General features: G+C 36.2%; 1 protein-coding gene across 1 annotated transcript in view; it reads left to right on the top strand.

The window, feature by feature from the left end:
- Nucleotides 1-21,887, top strand: part of LOC112042874 (tiggy-winkle hedgehog protein) — a 53,996-nt gene that overhangs the window by 17,324 nt on the left and 14,785 nt on the right. Inside the window, exon 2 of the mRNA XM_024078060.2 lies at nt 18,891-19,155. Within this exon, the coding sequence (XP_023933828.2) occupies nt 18,891-19,155 (265 nt within the window). The remainder of the gene's footprint in view (nt 1-18,890; nt 19,156-21,887) is intronic.

Genomic DNA, 21,887 nt, shown 5'->3' on the forward strand with positions numbered 1-21,887 from the left:
CATGTGTTTGATTTAAGTTCCTTCAGTCCAAGTCCACTGAAGGACATATTCTTTCAGTGGACGTTGCATACAGTCATATTCAAGCTGGTATAATGTGAAGCATTCTTTTCCAGTCAGTACAAATCAATGCGACGCGAGTTCGCAATACAAAAAACTGCAACAAGAAGCGGCTATGCAACTTAGTGCAACAAAGCAACTCTCTGCAACTGGTGGAATGCGCGATTTGTGTCAATCCGCGTATTATTTCGATGGATAGAGCGGGCTCGTATTTTACGAGTACTCGTTTTATCTGTGAGCTGTGACTCTGTGAGCCGTGATAGCCCAATGGATATGAACTCTGCCTCCAATTCCAGGGGGAGGGTGTGGGTTTGAATCCGATCCGGGGCATGCACCTCCAACTTTTCAGAAAATAAATTAAATATCACGTGTCTCAATCGGTGAAGGAAAACATCGTGAGGAAACCTGCATACCAAAGAATTATCTTAATTCTCTGCGTGTGTGAAGTTTGCCAATCCGCATTGGGCCAGCGTGGTGGACTATTGGCCTTTCCCCTCTCATTCTGAGAGGAGACTCGAGCTGAGCAGTGTGCCAAATATGGGTTGATGACGACTTTTATCTAGACAATAAGTATTATTTGCATTATCGTTTGGTAGTCCACTGCATTTAGACTTTTTCATAATCCAATGATCGTATAAGCCAAGTTTACACCAATTCAATGCAGGTACAATTTTACAAGTAATGTTATCGTAACGTTATGCCTCATACGCACGAGAGTTTTGCTATCGGACGTTAAAAAAGCATTCAAATACAATAAATGCATTCCCAAGTATATATATGTTCACACGACAGCGTTTTTGAAACACACACTATGCTTTTTAATCGAGCAATGTTGCATTTTCAATTTTGGGCGTTGGAAATATACCTTCATTTAACTTCATACTATATTTGAACGCTTACGCGTTAAAAAAGCTCTCATGCGTATGAGGGCTTATTGTTTTTTCTTCAAGAGATCGCTGTTTAAATGCAGTGGAATGTTAACGCGATTTCCAGTGGCGCGCACTAGCATTTTGTACACAAACGAACGTATGTTTGCTGAAATTGTTTATACGCAACTCTTACAACATGATATTTCAAGGGTTTACGACCGATGGAACTAGGTATTTCCGAATTTTAGTTCGTGTTCACTTCAAATAAAGGAGCAGTAAACCATCACATAGTTTTTAGCGCTTGTTTATAAACTGTTTTGTATGGCTTACTCATATATCTTTTTACTTATATTTGATAACATTCTATTCTCGGTTTGATAATAATTGATCTACTAGTGGTTGATAACCAGTCTACTAACAAAAAACGTTTTTTAACGCACTACTATATCTTAGACCCGCGACTTCCGCGTCCGCGTGGAAATCGATGAAAACTTTCAAACCGTAATTCACCCCTATTTATATTTGAACTAAATTATTTTTAGTATTTTTCTGGTATTTTTACAAATGTAACTTGGTAAATTCACCCCTTTTTGTTTTATTTTCGTGACTAAAAGTATCCTATAACCTTCTTCATATCGTGCATAGTATCATTTCAATTCGTTCAATACTTTCATTACGATGAAAGTATTGAACGAATTGAAATGATACGCTCGGTCAACAAAAACACAGACAGACAAAAAATTAAAAATAAATATTTTTGGAATCGATTATAATATATAACAAAAATCTTCAAAATACCTTCAATGTACAGAATTGGACCTAAATAATTAATGTATCTATCTACAGGATGTTCTGGAGTATTTCCTATAACTCTGGGTTTATATTCTTTGACGAAAATTAATTTAAAATATTCAAGGAACATGTGTTCTAAAGTTAATATTTTCGGGGTAAATAATATTTCTTTTGTAAATAGATCTCAAAATGTGTCCCTTATATGCATCCTTATAATTATGACATAGCCAAGTTTTATGTATTTTAAAATGCAAAGTCAGATAAAGGCGTGTGTTACATGGATAGTCGGAATTATTTGAATTACTTTGTATGAAAACAAAGAAAAAAAGATGTTTTTTAGTTATAAAAATATTAGTTATGCAGTTCGGCTCCTATATCTCGTCAATTCTTGAAGTTATGGGAAATACTCCCGAAGCACCCTGTAGATAGATAGATTAGTTATTTATTGTAACGTTGGCCCGCCACGGACCGCAGTTGCAGTGGTGGCAGCTGACCGCATATAGAGTTGTGTTCTCACGGAGCTCGGTTTATCATCCCACTCACTGTCTTGGTGTAATGAATGGCACATTTTGTCATTACATAATTCCAACATTTACACAATTTATAGTTTCATCGCTGAATAATTTGTTGTGAAATTGTATAAAAACATAATATATTATTAGTTTTTAGGGTTATTCTATTTCTATTCTATGTAAATTGCTGTTCATCTAGTTTTAGTGAATTTATGGATTTTTTTGGTGAGACATATAACTGCTGTACAAATTAGATATATGAGTAAATGCTTTGGTTTTTTTGGTCTTCCAATGTGTCATATGTAGTTGTAGTGTTAATAAAATAACTTGGAAATTGCCTCAAGGATAGTTTTAGAAAAATCACTTTGTAAATATAGGGGTTGATTTATCCCTATTACTGCCCGGCTAAGTCTGTAGTACTGGGTTAGGGTAGTATAAAAGAGGTACAGGACAAATTTTCAGCTGCCTCAATTATTATTTTATTTATTATCATCAACCCATATTCGGCACATTGCTGAGCTCAGGTCTTCTCACAGAATGAGAGGGGTCAGGCCAATAGCCCACCACACTGGCCCAATGCGGATCGGCAGACTTCACACACGCAGAGAATTAAGAAAATTCTCTGGTGTGTAGGTTTCCTCACGATGTTTTTCCTTCACCGTTTGAGACACGTGATATTTAATTTCTTAAATATCACGTGTCTGAAATGGCTGCCTCAATACTTACCCAAAAATATCGACTAGCTCTCGAGCTAAGGCAAACTGTCGGTTATGTCGGCTCGGGTTTATTTGGTCTAGCTATAATAATTGTCCTCGGTAGAACAATGCACGGCGCGGTTGCGATTAATAAACTAATGGCTTTCAATAATGATTGTTAGTACGCGATCGTATTTTGACTATAACACTCGACTTCGTGCTCTTGATAAGCCGTCTCGCTTTCGTTTGTTATTTTAATATATTTAACTTTACACTTCCGTTTATGCAAATCGTGCTTAACGTTCGCAAAGATTAGGTACAGCGATTCACAAGTTTGTCAGAAAATAAAACCAGTCGTAAATATTTATTTTTGTATTTGAAAATATGTCAATGAAATAAAATACACAGTTTAAAAGTAGTAGATGTAACCTTTAACATAAATTGTTAGATATTATTGTCTTATTCGAGATGTTAATGATGCGTTACAGTATGTTTACCTTACTTTAGCATTCAGCATGAATACAGTTAGCGTTGCATTAAAAGTACAAACAACGATTATACTTGGGCCACAAAACTTTGGAACTGCTTGACACTTTTTTACTAGCCAGCACTACTTTGCTATGCAATAATGCTTTATTGTATGCTATAGAGAAGCGTTGCTGTAAGAGTAGCCAAGTTAAAAATAGCCTATATGTTATTCAATAACTTCCTCTATTTTCCAGAGAAAGTCCCATTCAAATCCTTTCAGCCGTTCTAGAGTTTAGCCCGGACAAACAGATAGTCTGACAGACACAAAAATTATTAAAAAAGATTTCTGTATCGTGTAAATAACTAGGTATAAAATAAGTGCTCTTTTTCTCGGGAAAATTACGAGATAACAAATGATAATTCGAAAAAAGCACCACTAAACTACCTTACCACTAGGTAAGATTACGTATTTTCAAAACTTCCAGAAAATATTTCAGGTAACCTTCATTTTTGGGTCCTAATTACTGTAGGTTTCAAGGTTCTGGGCATCCAAAACAACACCCTTGTGCATTATATATCTATTTATTTTCGCATAATGAATAATTATAATTGCTTGCAACTCGCACCGCTTTAACGTCGTGTTTCGTGGCTCTCCGTGTATACGTATCGCTTCTTTTCGCTGCAATGAGACATAAATACAAAATTATTGGTCATTGTTTTAATACAACGGCCGACATACCGCTCGTATCTATTAAAATACGCGACGGCTTAACCTCAATGCTCTCGAGTATCGGCAAGTGTCGTCTCCGTTGCATTGTCCAACTTTAGCTTAAACGTAGAATACTTCATTGTTTCCTCGACAATGCGAGCAACATCCACGCTGGAATGATAACTACTAAACAAACAGCTTGACAAATGCAAGCGCATGTTTACGAACGATTGTTCGTTTGAAAAGACAATCTGGAATATTTATAGTACAAGTAATATTACAAGAAAGAATCCATAGCACGAAATTGAAGTACGCAATTAATTTCGTTAGTAAGTGTGGTATAAGGATGAAGTGATTGAAATTGAAAAAGGTAATGCTTAGTAATAATAATAATCATTTATTTGCAAGAATTATTGTTCTTTACAATATTCGACTAAATTAATAGTTTGCAAAATTAGATGGTTTGGTACAGAGGATGACTGAAAGCAGTCTAACTAAAAGGATTTTTAAGGCCAGTGTGAATGGAATTGTTAGAAAGAGAAACCAAAGGTGAACTTTCCTGGACTATATGCCGAAGTTTTTAATAAAGCCCATGCCAAGAGTATGTATATACCTACCTACCCTAAATTCAGGAACTTGTAAAAAGACCACCTTGTGAAATTAATGAATACGGAATAAAAATATCTCCCTTAAATATGAAAGGGTCGCAGAAAGACGGGATCTCTCCCTGTCGAACGCGAATGAGGCTTGATGATAACTATACTCGTAAGAACATTTTCATTTGAGCTTACTTAATAGTGTTTATTATGTAATTTGTCGAAAAGTTTATGAAGACTAACGTGCGGTTTCGTGTTGTAGCTGTATCTCTGTTCAAGTTCAATAACGTTTAAAATACAAAGTATTTTTTTAGATTTCTGCACAATATTTGCCAAGCGGGAAAAATAGTAAGCATTTGCTAATTCATTGAAATTGCGAACTTAGCACTTCTATAAACTATAGTAAATATCGTCTTGACATTTCGCACATAAATACATGATTTTGTGTTACAAAACCTTCAGTTTGTAATTAAAGTATCCAAGTATAATAATATCCTTCGCATTTGAGAATTACCCGTAATTATATACATCTTCACAGTCATAATAACTTCTTGATCAATAGCTTAATTGATCTCGCTGTTTGGTGCAGGGGTGTGATTCCGCTATTTTATACTCGTCGATGTCATATTCGCCTATAACAAGTTTTATTAGAACTTGAATTTAATTTCTATGAGATGCCATAAATAAAATGTCACTAACAGTGAATTTTCCATGGAAACCAATGATGTCACAGCGTTGTAAGTTTTCGGAATGTGGGGGCTAATCTAGCACGATCGATTGAATAAGAAAAATAAGGGTCAGGTCTTTTCTCCTTACAGGAGTTACAGGAGAGGTCCTATTGAGAATTACTTGATGAAACCTAACCTTATCAACCGATAGACGTCCACTGGTGGACATAGGCCACTTGCATGGACCTCCAAGGACAACGGTCTCGAGCCGCCAGCATCCAGCACCTACCTTCACCCGCTTGAAACCGCTCTAAATAAATAAATAAACCTTTCCTTAACAATACGAACTAGGGAATACAACTCAACTCCTTCCATTTAGAAAGTTCACCGTTTATTTTTTCAAAGTACATATTACTCGTATCTCCAGCTGCAGTGAAAACGGGCGTGGTCGAGTTCAATAATTTTAAATTTCACAGTTATATGATTGTTGTAGGCGCAGTGTTTGTTAGCAATAAATAATCGTGTCGGAACACAAAAGATGGCATTGTGCAGTCGACACGGCGACGGCCGATAGAGATCGCGCCGCGACCGGGCGCGTCGACTCCTGCGCAACCTCGCTAATCCTTCAATCTTTCACTCAAAATACAATTAAATTCAGCACAAGAATTCTATTTATGGACGTAAGAACAATTTTTCGATACTCGATTTTCAAATTTAGCTTTGTTGTGGGCTCTTCAAGGGGCGTTTAGAACCCTCGTGACATTATTTTTAAGTGTTCGACTTTCATTATCACCATAATTAAGTAACATAACATAGCCTGACGTTGAAAAGTGCATACGTACGTACAAGAATATAAGTGATGACTTTTTAACTGACTTTACAAAAGAACGAGTTCTATGTTCGTTTGCACTTATGTACTTATATTTTTTTATGTATGTTCATCAATATAAAATAAACACGCCACAGAATTGGCACCGCTTTTAAACAGATCAGTTGGTGCATATACGATTGTTATTTTTCGCTTTATAGCTCAGTGGTGGACCTATGAATGTTTTATTACTCAAACACGATGAAACAGCTGAACAGATCTGTAGGGAATTTTGGAATTATAGATGGTCTGGAATAGATTTTATATTGCCATTCTCACGGGAATAGGATCTAAATGGGCAAAACCAGGGGCATAGTTAGTTTTCCATTAAGTTATTGTTTAAAACACAAAGTAGGTAAAGGAGGCAACATAGATATACATAAATGTTAATATTTAGCAAAAGGTGCTACAGCTGTTCACTTTCGCTCTCAGTCGTTTTATGTCCAACTAATTTGAATAATAACTCAATTTTTAAAGAATATTTGCTATAATTTTTATTTAAATTGATTTATAATATAGCGTTTTAACATTGAGGAATAGGTAGCTAATACAATTTCTAGATTGGCTAAGCCTGGAAGTAGGTGTTGGCTGTGGCTAGTTACTGCATAATACGTACCGCCAAGTGATTTAGTGTTCCGGTACGACGTATTGTAAAAAAAAGGTTTTAATAACATGTGTAAGGGACACACCAGACTATGTATATATTAATGAGATCGTATTCAAGCGCTAACTTGACGTCTTTAACGTATTTAACTAGCTTTTGGCTGTATTAAATGCGCAACTATACTTCTACAAATAGTATTATATAAAACATTTAAGGCCTTAATAAAAATTTAAATTATTGCCAAATAGTTTGTCTAAAGGTATGCAATTCCTTACAGTTCTGAAAAAATCAAAGATCTTCGACACAGTCATACTAACTTGTATATTTTGACCTAGTAGGCAAAACCTAAAACTTACTTCCCAGTGACGGTTTTCTCAACTAATTTTTCATTATAATTTACGATAAAAAGGCTCTTAAATGTAGTTCTTAGTAGAAGGCGAGTATGTGGACAAACTGTGAGCACGCCACAGCGCTGGGAAAACGCAGTGAGTCCGACGTCTTATCCGATAAAGCGACTTGCATCGCTTTATGGAGAATAACTCGTTTAGGTGCTATGTAATTCGGTGTTAGGGCCGCGGTCATATTCTCGTGAGTGTGGCGCCTAAGCTACTGACTTGTCCATAACTCTCCGTCCATCGCACCGGTGTACGAAAAAGCGCTCTAGACTTTCAAATTAGCTTATTTCAAAAGCGAACAGATCGCTCGGAGGCTAGTCATTGTGTCCGTTAAGGGGGACATTTGTCTGCTATTATTATTTTGGGCCGGTTTTTTATGTAGGTACCTGCCACATGGCGCCTTCCTATTCATATTCAAATGGGGGTATCGCGTTGAGTAATTTTCAACCTTTATAATAGACACAAAGTTGTTATTGTGCAATTGATCATCAAACAGGTGAGATCGCAGTCGAAGGCTAATATGTCATTTAAAACCGAGCTAAAAATCAGAAGTCTTGGTATTTTTAATGATGTAGCATATATTATAATAATGCAATATGTTGAGCTGGGAACTTTTTTTCCTGGTTATGTTTAACATCGCAGGATATTGTGCTAGCACTTACTTGAGCGTTTTGAAAGTGTATAAGCAGTAGAAATGTTGAGATAATATCCACCTACTAAATATTGTGGTGAGACAAAATTTATTGATAAGTATTTTTTTAACTTTAATAAGTTATAATTATTCAAGACAACCTCACTTACGTACTTATTACTACTTTTCACCCGCATAGTTCCCGTTCTCGTGAGAATACGGAGATAAAATATAGCCTATGATAAACTTACAAATAACATGGCTTTCTAGTGGTAAAAGAATTTTCAAAGTCGGCTTAGTAGATCTATCTACCCTCCAAAACCACACACTTTATAATATTTGTGTAGATGAAAAACTGTGTATTACGACGTATATAAGGTACCCAATGAGAAGATATATTTATCTAGGCACCGAACGAGTAGGTAATAAAATAAAAATGGTCATTTCCATCAAATTGCAACACTACTTAGCCAATAGAAGCGGTTCAAAAGAGCCGGGACGTGAGATAGCAACGTTTAAGATCCCTGCTGCGGCTGAGTTGGGTCATCCAGCGTATTCATTAGCGCGTTGTTCCTCCCACCGACGTCGCTCATTTTATTTTATTTATGGCCGAGCCGAGGTGAGACCCCAATTTCGCATATGCCTGTAGCCTGATAATAATTATACCCTAGCAGCGCAGATGCTTAAAAACGCCGCCATTTTAAAATGCAATCTCTTGATCATACTCGTACTTTTCAGTACGCCAGCTCTTTAGTACTGCTGTTTCTTTATTTTCAAAATAAAGTGTATAAAGGTCAAGTTATCTTGAAAATAACTTTAAGGTCAGCGTTTTGCAATATTGTTGTCAATGTAAATTGTGTTTGAACAAATATTGCAGTAATAAAGTAGATTTTCCTCCAGGTTTACAATACACGTTTAGAATATAAATTAACGCTCCTAAAGATATAAAATATGATACAATAAATTAGCACTTCTTTGTATGTGGTGAATGTTTCTATAGATCATAGGTTTGAATACCTAGGTATACATATAAATTAACACTTCACTGTAGTCGCAGAGTGATTGTGTAGTTCTAAACGTTGGTATTTACTAGATAGTTATAACTAATTAGATAGATGATAATACACTTTGGACCATTGTTCACGTTGAACTCAAACGTCGTATCAAATTAACGAAATAACTGTGGAATTAGCATAATCTGTTTGATAGACTTGGTAAACATATAGACAGACAGACATTCCAAAGTGCACAAAAGTAACAAACACATGTGGTAGGCTTATTCCTTTACTCTCAATCACCAATGGGTGATCTGGCTCAGCTGTGGAGTGATCTGGCGAAGGACCCACGGGATAACGTGCTCTCTGAGGTACGGGGGTATGCCAACACGGTCGTCCGGCAAAGACGTACCGCCTAGCGATTAAGCGTTCCGGTACGATCTAGTGTAGAAACCGAAAGGGGTGTAGATTTTCATTCTCCTCTTAACAAGTTAGCCCGCTTCCATTTTAGATTGTATCTAATGCTAATTTGTATAGAATAAAAAAACTCCAGACTGCTAATAAAAATCGTGGCTGAAAAACCCAATAACATTTTTATCTTTGCCTGATCCCGGGAATCGAACACTGGACTTCATAATGATGTAGCGCAAAAGCTAACCAAGCTAACGAGGCAGTTATAATATTAGGCGGGTTATTAAACTTTAACGGTATCAGTCAATGTGTCTACATTCATCTGAACAATTGATTTGAATCACCTGCTTAGACTTGCATCTATAACGTATAGCTAAAACAAATTTAAATTTCAAACATCTTGCTTACTTTACGTAACTTTGTAAAAATTTTATAGTTTTGGTACTACCGCTTGTGTGTAAGCAGGTTTTGTATTCCCTTGGAAAGTAAGTAATTTTCTGGCTGAAAGGATACTTTATATTATTTTCTGCACTCTTACCATAGCTGGGCACCGTTAATCAAATAGTTAACTTCGTTAATCGTTAATCCGCTACAAAAAATGTTAGCTTCGTTAAACGTTAAAGCGTTACATTCCGGAAGAATTAACGCAAGTTAACGTTAATCGTTAATCCGTTAATATGACTGGTTAATATTTCATTTTTATATCATTGTGTGAGATCCCCATTGGAAAAATAAGGATGAGCACTGGGGAAAAGTGCCATAATTTGCTTTTAGTTGATTTTATCTATAATTTTAACATAAATATAGTAATTTGTTGATTTCTTTGAAAAAAACATCTTTCATCATTTCTTACTTGTTTAAACCTGTTAATCGCGACGCGCGGTAAATAGTAGGCATTGGAATAACGATTAACGGACTTCTGCATATTAACGGAAGTTAACCGGTCCGTTAACATTTTTGAAAGTTAACTTAAAAGTTAATCCGTTAATCAAAATGTTAACTTCGTTAATTAACGATTAACGGATTAACGAGTTAATGCCCAGCTATGACTCTTACCACCGTATATGAAAAGTTTCGTAATAATCGGTTCAGCAATTAGAGCGTAACTAGTTATTACTCACACTCACTCACGTAACTTTTTATTCCGATACTCCTACAGAAACAGGATTTATGTGGGTGAAACCGCAAGGCATAATATGAATGGACTAGCGGATGCCCGCGACTTTGTCCGCGTGGAATTTAGTTTTTCACAAATCCCTCGGGAAACAGGGATTTTTCGGGGATAAAAAGTAGCCTATGTGTTTTTCCATGCTATAGTATATCTCAATACCTAATTTCAGCTAATTCGGTGTAGTAGTCGAGGCGTGAAAAAGTAACAAACATTCATATCATTAAAATCATCAGTTTTCGCAAATCTCGGGAAAACATGGATTTTTTCGGGATAAAAAGTAACCTATGTATTAATCCAGAGTAAAATCCATTTGCATTCCAAATTTTAGCCAAATCGCTTTAGTAGTAGCGACGTTAAAGAGTAACAAACATCCAAACATCCATACAAACTTTCGCGTTTATAATATTAGTGGGATCATACATCAAACATGTGCCAAAGTAATCAGTAATTTAATTTACTTTTATCATAATAAATCTAATCTCAAGATAAATAGCCATACCGAGAATTTTATAAGGCGATACGAGAAGGTCAAAGCGAGGGACGCAGTGGCAAAAAGCTCTCTCATGTCCGCGATGTTCAGATAACCTTAAACTGAGCATTTGTTATCCTTATCTCGTGTTGGAGCGTAGCTAATGTGGCTGCAGGCAGATACACCGATCGATTTATGTCGCCTGCGTGGCACCCACGACAAATTGATAATTAATTTTGGACCGACGTCTTTGATCATACCGAAGTATTTGCGAAAATACCTGGCACTTAAATGTCGACTACCGGTAAAGATTTAATGATGGAAAATATTTGATTTGTATTGATTAGGTAGTTGACTGAGTATACAATTTGCGTATAGTTGTTTTTATGTAGAGAATTGTTCGACGATTAGGGTTGGCACTTTTTTGATTTAATTTCGCAACGAGATGTAGATTTTATATTTTTAAGAATAATACTTTGTTATATTATACATATTTTACGTTATATCCACCGAAATCTTATTGAAAATAATATTATAATACAATTATTATATTTCTAACGCACATTGTATAAATACGTGTTTCGGATAATACTGGTGACTGGTAGTTTTAAATATTTGATATTAAATAACTGATTATATCTTTCAATATGCAGCTGTCAATATCATTAGGTGGGCGAAAATAGGGCTAGATGAATAACTCTAATTTAAAGAAGAAAATATTTATATGTTTTTAATAAATAGATTTCTTATTGAGATTTAATAAAAGAAATAGATAAAAACACTGATATCGATTGTTTTTTAAAGAATATTTGCCATATTTAAAAAAAAAGTTTTAAATATGGCCAATATTCCCATTTCTCTCCAACTAGTCAGGAAACACTGTATTGCGTGTCCCCAGGAGTGGGTTCGACAATAGTCCAGCGGGGTGGAGATCGAACCACCACCCCTCAGTGATGAGTCCGATTGCTTTACTGTTGAGCTATTGAGGCTCTAGATTAATAGTAATTAATTTTTCATCTTAAATATTATTAAGAAACCACCTAATATGTACCATAACTAAATATGCATTTTATCCTATTATAATATATAGTTGAAACCTCATTCTTATACGGAACTTCTTAAGAACACTGAATACTAATGTCAACACCGCAAAATTCCGTAAATGAAGTGAAGCGAAAACAACCACACGATGGTCCCATGTCAGTGACTCGTTGGTGAAATATTAATCGATTGGAAGCACGTAACTACGTGTAAACCAATATTCTAAGTCGCCAACTTACGTTTGCAGTCAAAAACTCGCCTCTTAATCCGAGAATTTGGCTGCATACGGGTTAAAAATGCCTTTTCCATCGCCGTGTATTGCAACAGATCTTTTACAAAAACGATACCCCTCTCATCGGGTAATTTTGTCAAATTACTGGAGCTATCGCTTTTGATTTGGGTACCGAAAACAATACTAAACCTTTTGTGCAATTTGATACCGACCGCTGGAGGATCTAATAAAATTTAGCGGTCAGACCTACCCAAACGTATTGGATTCGAACTTCAAACTGTGTTTTGAAATCCCTTTAAATGATTTATTAAAAACATGAAGTTTTACCAAAACAAGGAAATCAGGTTGATACCTATTTTACAAGCTTGATAAATGAAGAATAGATAGAATATATTGTTAAAGGCGTTCAAAAGGATAACATCCATTAACTTTGTAAACAAAAACAATTCGAACTTATCAAACACTTACAACCTGGTAGTCATTTCACACTGATTAAATAAAAAAATAAATGGTATGTGTCATAAAAATATGCGTGTCGGTCGACACGTCGCCTACGATGCGCCCCTAAACGCCGCTTAATCCTTTAAAACAATGCTAATGGATGTACGTTAAAGTCCGCCGCCCGAAGTCCTGTCAGCGTATAATACATTCGGCTGATCGCCTTAACGCTTCGCTCGCCACCAATAAAGTTGACACTAAATTACGAACCGTTTTATTTTGTTGCTACACAAAATCACAAAATTGTAAATAAATATTTTATTATACGCGTTCACTGAACGCATTTTAGTGTGAGCGATGAACACGGGTTCACGTCAAAACATCTTTATCGGGTTATTTGTCTTATAAAATATTATCGAGAGGCTCTTCGGGACCGTCAGCAAAAGAGGACGTATAGTGTGATATGTGTGCGATTGTTGACTTTACGCCCACGGTGATGCGATCACTTCTCTTTGGGACGAGACAAACAATAAAAGCGGCGATTACGAACCTGAGTTGTAACAAATATAGTTTATTATTCTAAGAATGAGCTTCAAACGGAGTGATGCTTTAGGCGTGAATAGTATCGCGGCGACCGTACCGAGCGGAGATTAGTGCGCGAGCCGCGCAGCCGCCCGGACCAAATGCGACGCGACGGCTCGAGTTATGAACTTCTGATATACTGATAAATCAATACGTTTTATTTCGATAGCTCGAACGCGTCATGAGTTTGCCATTTAATTCATTTCAAGTAGACAGTTTATATTATAAGTATTAATATAACTATACTGTCATACTTATATGCGGGAAATCTTCAGCCTGTATAACCCAACGCTGAAAAGGGCGCTTTTTGGGATTGGGGGAAAAATGTACAACATAAATAAAGGTTTTTAGGGGGATAGTTTGGTTGTGTATGAGCAGTGCATGCTATTTTGTAGGAGCGAAGTAAATCGCGGGTTGGATAATGAATTGTCTGGATTTTATCCTAAAAGTCCCATAAACATCCTGCTGAGAAAGTACTCAGTTTGGTACGTCACTAGAGTCACAATCCAATACTTTGTAATATATGTTATCACTTATCAATTATTGTGATTTTCCCACTTTAAATAGAAGGTACGGGAGGACGTATTTAAAGTAAAAGTCATAACCGGTCAGGTTGGAAGAGGCGGGCAATCATCGCCGCCCGCAATCACGTACTTGTCGCGTTTTCATCACCTCCTGCGCTAAAAGTGACGTAATTACGGATGCAAATCGATCAGCGGTAGTTATCGGCCCGACAAGGGTTGACGCAGAAAATTAGCACGATACGCAAGTTAATGTTTATAGCCTTCCGTGCGTCATTTAGCGCCGACGATAATTGCGAGGTAACTAATCGCCTCATATACTTTACATGTCGGGGTGGAGAAACCGACGACATTACATACGCTTGAGCCAGCAACCATGTACGAGTACATGTTGTATGAAAACAAAATAATTATTGAAACAAAAAATATTGTGTAGTCGGGGGATCCCCGTGAGTGAAGTTTTCTTCCTATTCAAAAACGAATGTAAAAAAGTCTTGTGTAAATTAAAATAATAACAATAATAACGAGGAAATATATAAAACCTCCGAACAGTTTCTGTTACGCTTTTTCGTAATCATTAAAAATTAAATATAAATTAACCGCCCCTTACTCTTTGTTACCCTGGTACTCTGATGCTTTTGCTTACGGGACGATTTCTGCCATTTCACTCTACTGTACGCCTCATAAAAGAACTTCGTTCCAAAAACATAAGGCTTCTAAATTTATTGGACGTCGGAAGCGTGGATTCCATTGCTCATACGAATGACTTGCAACTTCCAACTAGTGGGCATGTTCTCATTGACTCCACTATTGACCCCCGCTACAACCGGTGATCATGATATTATAAATAATACACAATTCCCGCGGGCAATGATTGGATATAGAAAGATACGAAACCGATCGTACTCGAGGGAGTTACTCGAAGAATAAGAACGAGTTGTAAAGTAAATTTTGCACCTGGAACGTTCTATCGATGGCTTTCTACTAAAAATCTGTTTGCATTTTTTATAAAGTTTCATAGTTTCAAAGTTTCATAAGTTTCATAGTTGTAAGGTTCAAAATGATGAAAATTCCTACAGAATTTTTACATATTTGTTTCTGTGGTGTTCAATGGTTTAATTTTGACATGTGTGTTTACTTACCTGAATAGGATCCAACATGGAAAGACAATCCGAGTGAATGAAGTGTAACGTTTCATTAACAGTGCTCTGTAACTCAAGCAAACACCGCGTATCGGTGTCTTGTTTCAAAAGATTTTTTTCAACAAAGTGAAAGGCGCCCAAGTCTCCTTAAAAAACTTTGTGGGCTGTATTCGTTAGCGTTTATCGTGTGTTACTCTATGAGAATGAAGTGGCCAAGATCGTGTCAGTACACGCGTAAGGAAGGGTCCTATAGACATGTTGTTCTAAAAACCTCTAACTATACAATAACAACTAATATAGAATCAAAACTGTTTATTGGAATTTTCTCTAATACCAGTACATACCAATGTAAAACCGAAGATGTTACAGAATATAATTTTAAGTACCTACAATATAATTTCAGTTTTTGATGTTTTCATTACAATGTTTCAGGAGAAAACTTATGAAAACTAGATATTTTAACTGCAAGGATTACCTACCTATTATAATATTTATTTAACAAAACAAATATTCTTACTATACCTATTTTATTGGTAAATACTACTTTTATTTTAATTACGGTAGATTAACAAATCACTCCATATAATAACGATCCTAGCCCATATTTTTAGCTAATTAGCAATGCTATTTTAGTTTAAACTTATATATAGTCTTGTCCATTTTCTGAAAAAGTAATCTTATAATATATGAAATTGAAAGAAAGAAAAGAAAACATAATGTGTTACATATTGGTATACTAATTTTATAAAGGAAAATTATTAAGTTCATAACTAATCTCAACATTATTAAACGGTTGAACGAGAAAGATTTGAATGATAGGTGCGCGATGTTCCACTGTGATGACAGAGGCTTTAGTACAACAAAGCCTATACAAAGGGTGATATTTTTCGTGGACAAACATGAAGGGGCTTCGAACATAAACGGGCACAGGTGATCTACCTTCTCTATGCATATTTATGACTTGTTCGACGGCTAAAGCGGCACCAGGGTTTACGTGTCAAACAAATATGTTGACTTTGGGCTTATCTGTACACAGACATGTTAAAATATTGGGTACGTGTGTGTAATGGTAGCTGGAGAAATTGTCAACTAATTGATTGTACTTTCGTTTTAGCTATGATATACTTATTCTGAAAATCTTTGAATTATATATAACGCGTAAGTTAATAAAGCATATGCAAAGAAAACCCTATGTTATGTTTTAACTTCATCACCATTAGCGTAAAGTGCTATACTACAGCTAGTAGTAGAAATGTTGATAGAATACCGATAATTACTTGACGAAAATTAATGATCGAATTTGTAAAAACTACCCCTGCCTATTTGTTATGGCATCACCAGACACAAAACATGAAAAAACATCACAAACCAGTCTGCATTGGTCGGTGCTTTTCGACTCCTGGCTTTGTACAAAAAACGATGTGTTAAGGAATGTAAAGAGCCATTTAATTATCCTAATATATTGTTATGGTCGCGGAGGGAGGCGGCGATAAATTATTGGGGAAACTAAGTTCTGTGAATGTGGCGAATGACGAACTATAAAATAATGTTGTTTATTTAATAAATTTTACATTAGTTTAGACTGGAAAATATAAGATACGATATATCAAAATTTCAAGTTCATTCCGAAAATTCCTGGGGTCCCGGTTTGTGCGGTCTCGCGTTACTGCACCCGTTGCTACGTATAGTGCGATGATCCTCGGAGGTTTTATTCCATTTTTGCCTCAATTCCATCGCACGGCCTTCATTATGTCCGCAAGTGCCTCGTTCGCCACCGGTTCAGGTAGCCTGGTTTCACTTTAAAACTTGACCCTAGGTATTCGACACGCTCGTTGTTTTTTAATTAATGTAGTCTGAAATGAGATTTTGATGTGGTGTTATTTGATAATTTGAGAAGTGCTTTTTTTGGGACCGGAACGGGTTTGTCGGTTGTTCTTCATTGGTTAGGTATTTGTGATGTACTGTATGCCTATAGGAGAGATAGTCGTGCTATTAGGGTGGGTCGTGTGGCGGGCGAGGCGAGGTGTCAGAGGCAGGCGTCCCGCAGCGCCCGGGCATTGTGATCGACAGCTTGTTTACTAAAAATATGCATAATGAATTTATAATAGCCCGCCCGGCCTGGCGCGCCGTATCTCCTCAGAGCCTACTTACAAGTGCACTGGCAATTGAATAAACGCATTTAAAGCACCGACCTCACGGGTTATTTATTCAAATGAATTTAATATAAAACAAATTACGACGTATCGACATTTGAATTTTTCATAGACATGCGTGGTAGTTAACTTTAAAATATAAGCTCACAGATAGAAGTTTCTTTGTTAAAAGTAAGCAATAATTGTGCCACCTTCCCGCATTGTATTCCCACGCTAAAGTGCATCAGTGTTTGAGTTTACGTTTAGCATTCGATTGTTTTAGTGCGGGCCGAGACGTCTGCAGAGTAAACACTGGCCATCCCATGACTCGTCGCGGAGCCGCGACCGGCCAAATCTTGATTGTGAACATTCTCGTCATTCAAAATCATTCTTCTCGTGATTTGAAATCATTCCCGTAATGTTGATATGCTAGTTTATAATACAATTTAGTTTACCATAATATGTTGTGCCAACTGATAAAATGCTTTGTTACCTTACTGGTTTATATATTCAACGTAATTTATTTCGCCTTCAAAATATTTGTACACATCCTTAATTTTGAAAATCTGAACCGTGAAAAATTTGGAATCACTTTGGCGAAGCAGAGCGCTTGGAATTTCTTACAACTCTTTATTAGGTGGTTGGAACGTTCGTAGAAGTAATTATGTACGGTGCTCCAAAATATCTTTTATATTGAATGCAAGCGGACGTAGCGTCCACGCGGGGCGCCCATCGGCTCGATTCGTTACGTCAATCTTCAAACTTTTTCACTACGAAATCTGCATAGAGTGAGTTGACATCGCGACACAAAGCTGGCATGCGGCGCGTCGCACATTGTCCGCATTTCTTTATAAATATTTTGACATTTCCTTTATTTTGCCGGCAAAGCTATTTCACAAAGTCGTGTCAATCCCTTTGTATGCTCCGTTTTAATTTGATTTATTTTTCATGACAAAATACCGTGCACTGTACTCTTCGATGGGGCGGCTCGTTTTGTCAATTTGTAGTCCATCTATAGGGCGCATTCTTTAGCTGTTGTGTATAATAAATTTGCAATTTTAAAGGCTAGAATGGCTAGGTTACCTGTTGTGTTGTTGACAATCTATAGTTACTTAGTTGAACAAACTATTCAGCAAATAGTGTCGTCACACTAGATACATTGGAAGGTAAATAATTTAACTTAATTGCAGTACAACTTTTAAATAACATCTAGTCACTTTTTAACATAGCCAATATTGAAGAAAAATTAAATTTATATGTACGAGTAACCTATATAATATAGTAAGACACTTTTCATTCATAATTTTCATTTAGTAGAATCGAAGAGATAGTGCGATTTACGTAGGAAAAGGAAGTCGTGGGCATAATTAAAATCGTGGGCGATGTCGATAAAGGTGAACTGTTGTGTTTATATCCAATAGCTTAACTTTCACTCTAAAAATAAACAATTTTCAGTACTAATTTTCCTCGTAACTGTAATTATGAATTAAAACACTAACTTTTCTTCTGATCTGGTTTTATTTAATCAGTTAATCAAAGTATAAAACCTGTTTCAATCTTAACTTAAGCTACTCTCGAAAATTGCATTAAAATCGGTGTTTTGATTCCCGTGTTATGTTCCCCATCATTTCATCAATAATAATAAATAAATAGTGCTAAGCTAGCAAGTTAGGATTTTCTGTAAGACTAACAGTAGTTTAAGTTATGAAAATAAAGTAAAAATAAAATAAAATAAATTCATCATCGTACATTCCTCATCCCTTGAATACATATAATATGTAAAGGCGACTTTATTTCTAAGAGTTCCCATTTTTCCGCAAGGGAATCCCAATAGTCCAAGCCATCTTAACGTAACTATACGTAACTAACGATATGAAACGTAACATTTTCAGCGGTGCAAAGAGAAGTTGAACACGCTCGCCATCAGTGTGATGAACCAGTGGCCGGGGGTTCGACTCCGGGTCATCGAGGGCTGGGACGAGGAGAACTCGGCTCACCTGGAAAACTCACTGCACTACGAGGGCCGGGCAGTGGACATCACCACCAGCGACCGGGATCGCAGCAAGTACGGCATGCTGGCACGCCTTGCTGTGGAAGCCGACTTCGACTGGGTGTTCTATGAGAGCCGGTCCTACATACATTGTTCTGTCAAGACAGGTAACTACTAACAATTTACTCAAATCTTAGTTGTGGCTTAGTTTAGGTACAACCTCTTTCCTAATGATTGGTTTTTACAATAGACCGATTCTCTAGAGAATCTGAGTTTAATTACCAGCTCGGGTTTTTTTTTAATCTTTACAAGTTAGCCCTTGACTACAATTTTACCTGCTGGTAAGTGATGATGGAATCTAAGATGGAAGCGGGCCGTTTCAGTTTCTACACGGCATCGTACCGGAACGCTAAATCGCTTGGCGGTACGTCTTTGTCGGTAGGGTGGTAACTAGCCACGGCCGAAGCCTTCAACCAGCCAAAAATATTTAAATTTTGAATATTTTCTAAATTGGCTCAGGTCTAGCCTAGCCAGCCAGCAATTAAAAATAGGCTAATTTGCCTTATAAACAAATTTTGAAATCAAAATGAAATTAAAAGCGTTATGTTGTCTTTAAAAAACCATTCTAGTCTCCTTAAACAGAGCCCAATCTAAATAATAAAAAAAAAAAAAAACTATAAATGCTATGGCCATATACTTAACTTAACAAATAATTCTTCTTTACTCTAAAAATGCCTTAACCTATCATTCTACTTGCTTGGATAACTAGTCGCCCTTAATAAGTGCTAATGTAATTTAGATATAAAACCTGAATATTAGGACGAGCATTCAATCTTTATGGTACACGTTTTTATATATTTTGATCGTCATAAACGCGCTGTAAGTACTGTAAGCGTAAAACGAATTAAATGTGAGCGGACCGTTTCGTGATTTTTTAAATTGATGGGTACGTAACTGTATAAGGTGGAACTACGGGACAGGCCTCGCGGGCCAAATATATAGTTGAGCTTTACAAGAAGAATGCACCTCAGACAGCTTCCCGCGCCCGCTCGCCGGCGGTGTCGATCAAACGGACGAACGAGCCTCTTGTTAACATACGTCCCCCTCGCACCCTACCTGCTCACATATCTCTGTCCTCCTCGTGCACGACCACATCGCAGCCAATCCCCCACTTCTATAATTACGTCGGTGATTCAATGGCTACTATAGCTATGTGTATATGCAACATAACGATGAGAGAAACGGCCATTTATATGTATGTATCTATGTATGAGTGAATTTTAGATACTATTAAGGCAATTCGGCGCTTGCGCAACTTTGATTGTTCTTATTTAGCGGTACCAAATAATTTGGAGTAACTCGCATAGTGAAAAAAGAAAAATTAAAAGTATTTTGTCCAAACTCCATATTAAAGCCATTATATTTTTAAAATTAAGGTTTCATACAATAAGGCATACCAAGTTATTACCGAAATTGTTACATTTCTCTGTTACGTTATACGAATAAAAAATATATATTAGAGTTAAATGGCAACGTTTTTAAAACTTTTAGAATAGTTTATATTCTTTTTTCCGTCCAATAGTCCTCTAAGGAGCTAAGACGTGCTACTTTAGTGAGATAACGTCAAGCTTAGCGTCATCTTATTTATAGTCATCGATTAGGTTAAACATGGCACGGTACCCTTAATTTGATCATTTATCATCCTAGAGTAAAAAAACTTAGGCATTGTTTAAAAACGGGCGATGGTGGTGTGGTATCGTTTCGATTAGTTCCGATGGTTATTCGGGCGTCCTGTTCGAAACATTTTAGTATTAATTTGGTTTTTAAATAATTGATGGGGTATATCAGTACATACATACAACAGTAGTTACGTATATCGCTGTCGCGGCTCTCTTGCTGGGGTCAAGGCCTCGATATGCATGACTTTCTTTCTTTATTTATTGCATCTTTAGTTTCTTATATCTTCGGAAGTCCAGACGAAAAAGAATAAGAAATTCTCCAGCGGCCATTGATATCTAAGCGGTAAAAATATATCAAATACATATGCATTGAGGCACACGCACCAGTAGGTATTACATGAGAAAAAAAAAGTTGTTTATTATGTATATTAAAGTTTTATGGGCACTTTGTTTATCTTAAATACTTGAATCGCAACCTGCAGCCATTTATATTTCACGACTGCCGCGTCGGTGATATATTTTAAAAGTAATGAAGAATTTAAAGCTTGTTATTCTCGTTAAATGTCGCAATCGATATCAGTGGTAACGCGACCAATTAAAAGCTTTTAACAGCCTTAACGAAACCTGAATTAGTTGATATATTCTAAAGCTCTTAAAAGAAATATGTTACATATAAATTATGTATAGCTACATATGTAAGTATTAATCACACTAATATTATAAAGGTGAAAATTCGTGTGTAACTGTGTGTCTCTGTGTATGTAAGTGTGTATGTTTGTTCCTCCTTTATGCTGCGGCTACTAAAGTGATTTGGCTGAAATTTGGAATAGAAATAGATTTTACTCTGGATTAATACATAGGCTACTTTTTATCCCGGAAAAATCTATGGTTCCTGCAGCATTTGTGAAAAACTGAATTTCACGCGGACGAAGTCGCGTCCGCTAGTAATATAATAAGCAGGTGTTTTTCTTAATTTATATATTCTCTAGATTACTTCTAGTTAGGTAGGTATTGTGCTGTATATAATTAACTGTACTTTTTACTAAAATGCCTAACTTGCAAAACAAAACACCTAGTAAGTATACCTAGATATTACGATATTGTAAAGTAAATGAAACTAACCAGTCTCCTGGCAATCATAAATTATAGCATGACACTGGATCATAGCAGCGCCAATAATATGACCAGTTTTATATACGAGTATAACGCTACCAATTAAT

The sequence above is a fragment of the Bicyclus anynana genome, chromosome 12 (assembly GCF_947172395.1).
Source record: "Bicyclus anynana chromosome 12, ilBicAnyn1.1, whole genome shotgun sequence".
Lineage (NCBI taxonomy): Eukaryota > Metazoa > Arthropoda > Insecta > Lepidoptera > Nymphalidae > Bicyclus > Bicyclus anynana.